The sequence below is a fragment of the Mustelus asterias genome, chromosome 1 (assembly GCF_964213995.1).
Source record: "Mustelus asterias chromosome 1, sMusAst1.hap1.1, whole genome shotgun sequence".
Taxonomy (NCBI): Eukaryota; Metazoa; Chordata; class Chondrichthyes; order Carcharhiniformes; family Triakidae; genus Mustelus; species Mustelus asterias.
In genome coordinates, this window is record NC_135801.1 from 193,660,915 (window position 1) to 193,671,700 (window position 10,786).

General features: G+C 47.9%; 1 protein-coding gene across 6 annotated transcripts in view; it reads left to right on the forward strand.

Moving 5' to 3' along the window:
* Positions 1-10,535, forward strand: part of cyp26b1 (cytochrome P450, family 26, subfamily b, polypeptide 1) — a 53,201-nt gene extending 42,666 nt beyond the window's left edge. For all 6 annotated transcript variants that reach the window (XM_078224497.1, XM_078224481.1, XM_078224489.1 and 3 more), the window contains 3 exons: positions 953-1,108; positions 5,896-6,177; positions 9,365-10,535. In XM_078224497.1, coding sequence (XP_078080623.1) covers positions 953-1,108; positions 5,896-6,177; positions 9,365-9,757 — 831 coding nt within the window. In that variant the 3' untranslated portion in view covers positions 9,758-10,535. The remainder of the gene's footprint in view (positions 1-952; positions 1,109-5,895; positions 6,178-9,364) is intronic.
* The last annotated feature ends 251 nt before the right edge of the window (positions 10,536-10,786 follow it).

Here is a 10,786-nt window from a genome sequence, read left to right on the forward strand (position 1 = left end):
AGTAGGATGTCTCTTTGTTAATTTGCAAGGGCGCACTGATGTATTCGGAGCCGTCCTGTGAAATTTCGTGATGTCCTGATATTTCTGGAGCTCATCCAGAATTTTGCCGTCCATCTCTTAACTTGCATCGATTCCGATTCCTCGTTGACTTACGTTGTTTCCTGGTCAAGCAAGCATCTCGCATATTAAAATCCTCATGGTTCTTTTCAAATCCCTCACCCTTCCCTATTGCTGCGACGTATTTCAGCCCCAGAAGCCCTCTGAGACCTCTGCACTCCCCCAATCCTCAGCCATAGGGCGGCACGGTGGCACAGTGGTTAGCACTGCTGCCCCACAGCGCCAGGGAGCCGGGTTCGATTCCCGGCTTGGGTCACTGTCTGTGTGGAGTCTGCACATTCTCCCCATGTCTGCATGGGTTTCCTCCGGGTGCTCCGACTTCCTCCCACATTCCAAAGATGTGCGAGTTAGGTGGATTGGCCATGCTAAATTGCACCTTAGTGTCAGGGGGGCTAGCATGGAGTTATGGAGATAGGGCCTGGGTAGGATTGTGGTCGGTGTAGACTCGATGGGCCAAATGGCCTCCTTCTGCACTGTGGGAATCTATGATTCTATGATAATTCTCTCGCCATCTCTCATCTCCTGATCTCTGGCACATCCTTCTCTTGCTGTATCTTCGGTGGCCGTGTATTCAGTTGCCGAGGCCCTAAGCTCTGGAATTCCCTCGCTGAGCCTCTCCATATCTACCTCACTCCTTAAAATCTTAGCGTTTATCACCTTATGGGTTTCAGTGTCAGTATTTGGTTTGATAAAGGCTTCTGTCGAGCATATTGGGATGTCTGTTGTGTTAAAGCTGGTGGATATAGATAGACAAGTTGTTTTTGAGTGAAGTACAATGAGGTTTTGGCCTGACCAATAAAGGTTGTATTGTACCTTCATCTCTTGACGGCTGCAGGGTATGCGAGCCCGGGACAACCTTCATAAGTACCTGGAAAAAGCCATCAGCGAGAAACTGCAGTGCAAACAAGGGAAGGATTACTCAGACGCGTTGGACATTCTGATAGACAGTGCGAGGGAGCAAGGCAAAGAACTCACCATGCAGGAACTGAAGGTAATCAACTCTTCCAATCCTCACTCCCAAAAAAAAGCCATCGGCTCGATTCCCACCCGCTTCTTTGGGTGAGCTGACTTTTGATAATTTACGGCACTCTGTACAATACAGAGTCCGTCAGGAGAATCACACCAGTGGCGGCGGCGGGGGGGGGGGGGGGGTCGGGGGGTGGGGGGGGGGGGGGGGGGGCGGGGGGCTGAGCGGGGGGGGGGGGGGGTGTGGGTGGGGTGGGGGGGGCTGCAGGGTTGGGGTGGAGGGAGCTGAGCCTAAACCCGCTGGAGTGTCCGGCATCAGACTGTTCAGGGGATGATTGGGGCTTGCGCGAATCTCCCAGTATACTGGGAATTGGTTGACATGTCCCCCTGGGGTGGCACGGTGGCACAGTGGTTAGCACTGTGGCAGCACAGCGCCAGGGACCCGGGTTCGATTCCCCGCTTGGGTCACTGTCAGTGTGGAGTTTGCGCATTCTCCCCGTGTTTGCGTGGGTTTCCTCCGGGTGCTCCAGTTTCCTCCCACACTCCAAAGATGTGCTGGTAGGTGGATTGGATGAATAAATCAACTTTAAACTTTAAACACCGATCACCGGCCTTCACGCATTCTATAATATTCTCATCCAACAAGTCTTTATCCATTTGAGTATTGACAGCTCCAGCTGCCTTTGGGGACAGAGGTTTGGATTGTTAGGAATGGGCAATCAGGTGGGGGCGGAGGGGGCGGAGGGGGAGGGGGTGGTGCGCCAGGGCCAGCAACTGTCTCCCCTGGTGGAGGAATCAGAAAGGAAGGGACATGACCTTTAGGAGTGACATCAGAGGACCCAGTGGATATCCATGTTTGAGCCTTCCCAGTTGCAGCTCAGTACAGGAAACATGAGTTCTGCTTCTTCATAAACTACCTTTAGTTCTTTGATCCAACTCCACATACAGTTCTCCACTGACAGCCAGTGCCACCTGTGGCCCCTTTATATATCAGTGACTTTGAATAATTGGCATTAAATTAGGACTTAAAGGGAAGGTCTGTTAACCCATTCCGAACAATCCAAACGTCTGTCCCAAAAGGCAGCTGGAGCTGTCAATACTCAAATGGGTAAAGACTTGTTGGATGAGAATATTATATAACACGTGAAGCAAAAGCAGGGAGGTGGAACTGAGGTTCCGCTCAGTCACAATCTAAGTGAATGGGAGGATAGGCGCTATGGATGGCATGATGGCACAGTGGTTCGCACTGCTGCCTCACAGTGCCAGGGAGCCGGGTTCAATTCCCGGCTTGGGTCACTGTCTGTGTGGAGTTTGCACTTTCTCCCTGTGTCTGTGTGGGTTTCTTCCGGGTGCTCTGGTTTCCTCCCACAATCCAAAAGACGTGCTGGTTAGGTGCATTGGCCATGCTAAATTCCCCCTCAGTGTCCCCGAACAGGCGTTGGAGTGTGGCGACTAGGGGATTTTCACAGTAGCTTCATTGCAGTATTAATGTAAGCCTACTTGTGACACTAATAAATAAACTTTACTTCAGACACTGAATGGCCATACAGAATTTCTTTTTCATTGTTTTATGGGACGTGGGTGTTGCTGCCTGGGCCAGCCCTAACTGCCCTCCATTTCAGAGGGTATTTGAGAGTCAACCACATTGCTGTGGGTCTGGAGTCACATATAGGCCAGGCCAGGTAAGGATGGCAGATTTCCTTCCCTAAGAGATATGAGTGAACCAGGTGTATTTTTCCAACAATTGACAATGGTTTCATGGTCATCATCAGGCTTTTAATTCCAGAGTTTTATTGAGTTCAAATTTCACCACCTGCAGTAGTGGGATTTGAACCCAGATCTTGCCTGGGGTTTCTGGATTAGGAATCCATTGACAATACCACTATGCCACTGCCTACCCATGGTGGCTGCATCAGTCTGAGATGTGGATCTTCAGTAATAGTTGGTCACATCTCTCTGCAGCTCACTCACAGTCGGCACCTTGCACCTTGCCAGAGGTGGCTGCGCTCGTGCAAGATCCTCACGCCCTGATTCTAAAAAATTAATTCTTCTACAGATGGAAAGGCTGAGAGCTGAGCTGAGAGATGAGCTGAGAGAATGATGAAGGGTAGGGTAGACGTAGAGAAAATGTTCCTGCTTGCAATGTTGCCCAAAACTGGAACTTATAGCTATGACACAGTGGTTAGCACTGCTGCCTCACAGCGCCAAGTACCCGGGTTTAATTCCCGGCTTGGGTCACTGTCTATGTGGAGTTAGCACGTTCTCCCCGTGTCTGCGTGGGTTCCCTCCGGGTGCTCCGGTTTCCTCCCACAGTCCAAAGATGCGCGGGTTAGGTGGATTGGCCATGCTAAATTGCCCCTTAGTGCCAGGGGGATTAGCTAGGGTAAATGCATGACGTTGTGGGGATAGGGCCTCGGTGGGATTGTGGTCGGTGCAGACTCGATGGGCTGAATGGTCTCCTTCTACTCTGTAGGGATCGTATTTTATTCAGACATAAAAGAGAACATGTCAGAAAAGCTCAGCAGGTCTGGCAACTCTTTGTCCGAGAGAAACAGAGCCAGTGCCTCAAGTCCAATTTGATCACCTCTGGACTCTTTTCAGTTCTGAAGAAGAGTCAGATTGGACTCAAAACATGTGGTGGAATATTCCTGTCCTGCCCGCCACGGGAATCCAAGCGGGCGGGACATGGACTGTGCAAAGGTCCGTTTACCTTGGGTGGGATTTTCCATTTTTGGGGCGAGATCGGCCAGAAGGTCCCGCTCATTAACTCCATTTCTCTCTCTCGATGCTGTCAGACCTGCTGAGTTTGTCCAGCATTCCCAATTTTTATTTCAAACCTCCAGCATCGGCAGAATTTTGCTTTTATTTTGATTATAAATCCAATAAGGTCACTAATAAATCCAACTGAGAATTCAGGGGAAATTTCTTTGCCTAAAAGGATATGATGAGAAGGTGATAGGAGAGCCTTGGACGAGAGAACATGGTCTAAAATTTAGGAGGGAAATTAGGAAATATTTCTTACATAAAGGTTGGTGGAAGTTTGGAACACTTTAATTGTCAGTTTTAACTCCAAGATTGTTACATTTTTGCTTCCAGAGGTATTATGGGATCCAAAGATAATGACCGGGAGCAGGAGTAGGCCTTTTGGCCTCTTAAGCCTGCTCAGTTAGTCAATAAAATCATGGCTGATCTTTGATGCAACTTCACTTTCCCGCCCAATGGCCCCATTTTCCTTCATTCCTTCAGAATCCAACAATCTACCAGTCTCAATCTCGAATATAATCATTGATTATAGGGGAGGCAATGGCCTAGTGGTATTATCGCTAGATTATTAATCCAGAAACTCAACTAATGTTTTGGGGACCCGGGCTCAAATCCCGCCATGGCCGATGGTGGAATTTGAATGCAATAAAATTATCTGGAATTAAGAATCTACGAATGACCATTAAACGATTGTCGATTGTCAGAAAAACCCATCTGATGAACTAATGTCTTTTAGGGAAGGAGATCATAGAAATCATAGAAACCCTACAGTACAGAAAGAGGCCATTCGGCCCATCGAGTCTGCACCGACCACAATCCCACCCAGGCCCTACCTACCCCCATAACCCTACATATTTACCCACTAATCCCTCTAACCTACGCATCTCAGGACACCAAGGGCAATTTTTAGCATGGCCAATCAACCTAACCCGCACATCTTTGGACTGTGGGAGGAAACCGGAGCACCCGGAGGAAACCCACGCAGGCACGAGGAGAATGTGCAAACTCCACACAGACAGTGATCCAAGCCGGGAATCGAACCCAGGTCCCTGGAGCTGTGAAGCAGCAGTGCTAACCACTGTGCTACCGTGCCATCCTTACCCGGTCTCCAGAGCCACAGCAATGTGGTTGACTCTCAACTGTCCTCGGGCAACGAGGGATGGGCAATAAATGCTGGCCAGCCAGTGACGCCCATGTCCCACGAATGAATTAAATAAAAGCTCTCTGGGATCGAGACTTCCAGAGATTCACACCTTCTGAGAAATCTCTATCCAAATGCAATCTCTTATCTTGAGAATGTTCCCCTGTGTTTGAGTTTGTGCAGTCAGGGGAGACAGCATCTTACTGTCCATCAAACCACTTCACAAACTTACCAATTTTAATGAGCACACATACTTCTCATTCTTCTAAGCTCCAGATATGGAACTGCCTCGATCCAATCCATTCAACTTCTCATCAAAGGACAAGCTTTTCATCCTAGAAATAATCTACGTGACAAAAGAAGCCATGAACAGGCTCGAGAGCCTACTCTTAGAATCATGGGATCTTAGAAACCCTACAGTGCAGAAAGAGGCCATTTGGCCCATCGAGCCTGCACCGACCACAATCCCATCCAGGCCCTATCCCCGTAACCCCATGTCTTTATCCAACTAATTCCCCTGACACTAAGGGGCAATTGAGCATGGTTAATCCACCTAACCCACGCATCTTTGGAGTGGGGGAGGAAACCGGAGCACCCGGAGGAAGCACATGCAGACACGGGGAGAATGTGCAGACTCCGCACAGACAGTGACCCGAGGCTGGAATCGAACCCGGGTCCCTGGTGCAGTGAGACAGCAGTGCTAACTGGGCCGAATAGTCTCCTTCTGCTCTGTGGGGATTCTATGATTCTATGATCTTTGGACTCTAGTTGTTATGATGCTGTGTTCCTCTGACGAGGAGTGGGAGGAGGAGGTTGTGGAAGTTAAACAGGGCCCTGGGGCAGCTGGGCCCACAGGCCTGTTTCGGTGCTGTAAGTTCAATCTTGTTCCATATGTGCTCCCCGTCCAGGAATCCACAGTGGAACTGATCTTTGCCGCCTTTGCGACCACCTCGAGCGCGACGACATCGCTGATCCTGCAGCTGCTCCAGCACCCGGTGGTGCTGGAGAAACTGAGGGAGGAGCTGCGGAGTAATGGGATCCTCCACAACGGCTGCAAGTGCGAGGAGACCCCCAGGATGGCCATGGTCGTGCGCCTCAGGTACCTGGACTGTGTCATCAAGGAAGTTCTACGTCTGCTTCCACCTGTCTCAGGTGGCTACAGGACAGCGCTGCAGACGTTTGAGTTAGACGTAAGTGCAAATCAAACTTGGGCCTCGAAGAGGCCTAGCGAAGAATTAATTAATTTGCGTCCAATGCCAATGAAGTATTCTTGAAGTACAGTTAATAGCATGGTTTAAAGTTTATTTATTATTAGTGTCACAAGTAGTTATAGAATGATAGAATCCCTGCAGTACAGAAGGAGGCCATTCAGCCCATCGAGTCTTCACTGACCACAATCAAACCCAGGCCCTGTCCACATAACGTCACACATTTACCCTTCTAATTCCCCTGACACTAGAGTCAATGTAGCATGGCCAGCCATGAAGAATGGTTGGAATGCGACACTGTTTGTACCTGCAAAGACTTGATTACCTGAAAAGACTCACATTCCAACCATTCTTCATACCCCAATCTGTAATTACCTTGCAATTTTACCTTTGTCTATATATGCCGTGTTTGTGAAATCTACCCCTCCGCTCACTTGATGAAGGGGCAGCGCTCCGAAAGCTGATGATTCCAAATAAACCTGTTGGACTTTAACCTGGTGTTGTGAGACTTCTTACTGTGCCCCACTCCAGTCCAACGCTGGCATCTCCACGTCATGGCTATTTTTCATGTTCTTATGTCATGTTCTCATGTGATAATAGATATGGAGTTCAGGAGAAACTTCTGGAATCAGAGAATGGTTAGAATGTGGAACTAGCCACTGCAGAGAATAGTCCACTGTAAACATTCAGTCGCTCCACCACTGATGCATCATGGTAAGGGGTGTGTACCATCTACAAGATGCACTACAGGAACTTGCAAGGCTCCTTCGACAGCACCTTCCAAACCGACAACCTCTACCGTCTAGAAGGACAAAAGCAGCAGATATCTGGGGTACATCAATACCTGGAGATTCCCCTCCAAGTCACTCACCATCCTGACTTGGAAATATATCGCTGTTCCTTCACTGTTGCTGGGTCAAAATCTTGGCACTCCCTCCCTAACAGCACTGTGGGTGTAACTACATGATGTGGAGATGCCGGCGTTGGACTGGGGTAAACACAGTAAGAGTTTTAACAACACCAGGTTAAAGTCCAACAGGTTTATTTGGTAACAAATACCATTAGCTTTCGGAGCGCTGCTCCTTCGTCAGATGGAGTGGATATCTGCTCTCGAACAGGGCACAGAGACACAAAATCAAGTTGCAGAATACTGATTAGAATGCGAATCCCTACAACCAACCAGGTCTTAAAGATACAGACAATGTGAGTGGAGGGAGCATTAAGCACAGGTTAAAGAGATGTGTATTGTCTCCAGACAGGACAGCCAGTGAGATTCTGCAAGTCCAGGAGGCAAGCTGTGGGGGTTACTGATAGTGTGACATGAACCCAAGATCCCGGTTGAGGCCGTCCTCGTGTGTGCGGAACTTGGCTATCAGTCTCTGCTCAGTGACTCTGCGCTGTCTTAATGCTCCCTCCACTCACATTGTCTGTATCTTTAAGACCTGGTTGGGTGTAGAGATTCGCATTCTAATCAGTATTCTGTAACTTGATTTTGTGTCTCTGTGCCCTGTTTGAGAGCAGATATCCACTCCATCTGACGAAGGAGCAGCGCTCCGAAAGCTAATGGCATTTGCCACCAAATAAACCTGTTGGACTTTAACCTGGTGTTGTTAAAACTCTTACAGTGTAACTACACCGCAGGGATGGCAGTAGTTCGTAATTCTTTCATGAATGTGGGGCGTCACTGGCTAGGCCAATGTTTATTGCCCATCTCTAATTGCCCTTGAGAAGGGGCTGGTGCGACAGGGCTTTCCCATAATATTGTGTCATTGCCCACACCAGTGTTGTCGCTGTGTATTTTTTACCCCAGTCTGGAGACGTGAGCACACTCCATTGCAGTGTGGGGAACTGCCTGATATGCTGTTCACCAGATGAGGCCTCGAAATAAGGCCTGAGCTGTCCTGACAGGTTGATGCAAACAATTCAGTAACAGGTCAGGGACATTCTTTATGGTGAATATTCACTGAAAGAGATTAACTAGTCGCTGGGGATCTTGCTGTGCACAGATTAGCTGCTGGTTTTCCTACAGTACAAAATAACTCCACCTCAAAATTACCTCATTGACTGTGAAGCAATTTGGGCTCAAGATTGTGAAAGGTGCTATAGAAATTCACATGTTTCTTGTTTTTATATTGGAGCATTGCCTCGGGGCCAGTGAGGCAATTTCAATCCAATTCCCTTCCCGCACCTAGTGGTGCACGAGGGCAGACTTCTGTCTGTTTCCATAGCTAGTGATTCCCGGAACAGGTCGCTCGTGATATTATTAAACTAGAAAGAGAGCAGAAAAGATTTACTAGGATACTACCGGGACTTGATGGATTGAATTATAAGGAGAGGCTGGATAGACTGGGACTTTTTTCTCTGGAGTTTTGAAGGCTGAGGGGTGATCGTATCAAGGTCTATATAATAATGAGGGTGATAGATCAGCTAGATAGTCAATATCTTTTCCCAAAGGTAGGGGAGTCTAAAACTAGAGGGCATAGGTTTAAGGTGAGAGGGGAGAGATACAAAAGTGTCCAGAGGGGCAATTTTTTCACACAGAGGGTGGTGAGTGTCTGGAACAAGCTGCCAGAGGTAGTAGTAGAGATGGGTACAATTTTGTCTTTTAAAAAGCATTTAGACAGTTACATGGGTACAATGGGTTTAGAGGGATATGGACCAAACGTGGACAATTGGGATTAGCTTAGGGGGCATGGACAAGTTGGGCCAAAGGGCCTGATTCCATGCTGTAAACCTATGACTCTTTGACTCTAGTCTGTCGCCAGGGGTTTATATCTTGAGGGGGCGACACTCCACATCAAGCATGGCTGACCAGGAGTCTCTCCCACTCTTACTGCCGGTCATTGGCGTGTTTAGAAGGATTTTTTACATGAACATTGGCATTAACACATTTACAGACTCTGCACAGACAGGGACCCAAGCTGGGAATCGAACCCAGGTCCCTGGTGCTGTGAGGCAGCAGTGTTAACCACTGTGTCATCGTGCCACACCTTCCTTGGCCATCATGTCCTGTGGTGGGACTCGAACCTAGAGCTTCTGGCTCAGATTCAGAGATGCTACCCACCAGACCAATGAAGCAAACCCTCTGTTGTTTAATTTTCAACATACGGAAGTCGGGTTTAAATGATTGAATGGGGAGTTTAACCATTGCCTGGGTTTTTGTTTTCAGGGATGCCAGATTCCCAAAGGCTGGAGTGTTCTGTATAGTATCCGGGACACGCATGACACGGCTCCCATATTCCAGAACGTTGAGGTCTTCGACCCTGACCGCTTCGGGGAAGATCGGGACGAGAACAAAGGTGACCGGTTCAGTTACATCCCCTTTGGAGGGGGCATCAGGAGCTGCCTGGGCAAAGAGCTGGCAAAGCTGATTCTGAAAGTGCTGGCGATGGAGCTGGCCAGCACTAGCAGGTTCGAGCTGGCCACCAGGACTTTTCCCCGCATGTTGACGGTGCCAGTTGTTCACCCTGTGGACGGGTTGAAAGTCAAATTCTCTGGACTGGATTCCAATCAGAACGAGATAGACCCAGAGACAGAGTCAATGCTGGGTTCCACGGTGTAACGGAGGGCCAACCCCTACACCCCCCTCACCACCACTTCTCACCAAACCCCAATGAAGCAACAATGGTTAAACAAAAAGAACACATCTGAATTTTAAAAATAAACTCTTTGATAAACTAATGTACAAGGCATAAAGACGCAACAGCCCTCTGAGCAAACCTGCTTACCGAATTTCCGTTGTGTCTGGCATAAGGATGGTGATTTTTGGATGGAAAAAAACTTCACGCGAGAGTTACAAAGAGAGAATTCCGAAGGCAAAGAATTCTGGACAAATGGAAGAGATGGGGAGCGGAGGAGGAAGAGAAGAGGATTTGACCAACTCAAGTTGAGGAGCGAGCGAGGGAGAGAGAGAGAGAGAGAGAGGAGGAAAAGACATGGGAGAAAGTTGGTGGAAGAGATAACCTTTTGAGATCAACGGAAGACAAGAGACTATCTTTTAAAAAAAACACATATATATCCTGCGTTCCTACTTAAAGTATATATATGTTTAAACTTACTCTGAGTACCATTCTAGGTATATAACTTGATTAGAGATTGCAACAGAGTTGCAACCTTTGCACTTTGAATGTTGATCCAATTACTGATGCTGGTTATATTCAGCGTAAACTTAGAAGCCCTAGCAAACTGGTTTAAATTTGTACTATTCCTATCTTTAAGCTATATATGGATTATTTGTCGTGTGTTTTTATTTTAAGATTGCAATTAGACGTCTAGTGTAAAAAGAAACTATTTTTTTCTGTTGGTAAATATTGTTTTAGTAAAAAATGAACAAAAGCTTCCTTTGCTTTGAGCGGCGTGTTTACATTGTGTGGGTGAGTGCATGTGTGAGGGTGAGTGTGTGTAAGAGGGAATATGAGTGTGAGTATGGGTTGGTGAATAAGCAAGACTGGATGTGACTGTGAACACACCAGAACATAAGGAACGGGAGTAGGAGCAGACCAATCTGATCTCCTAATCTGCTTCACCATTCACTAAGATCAGGGCTGATCTTCAACACCGGCTCCAAGTCTCCACTCCAACCACAGAAGTT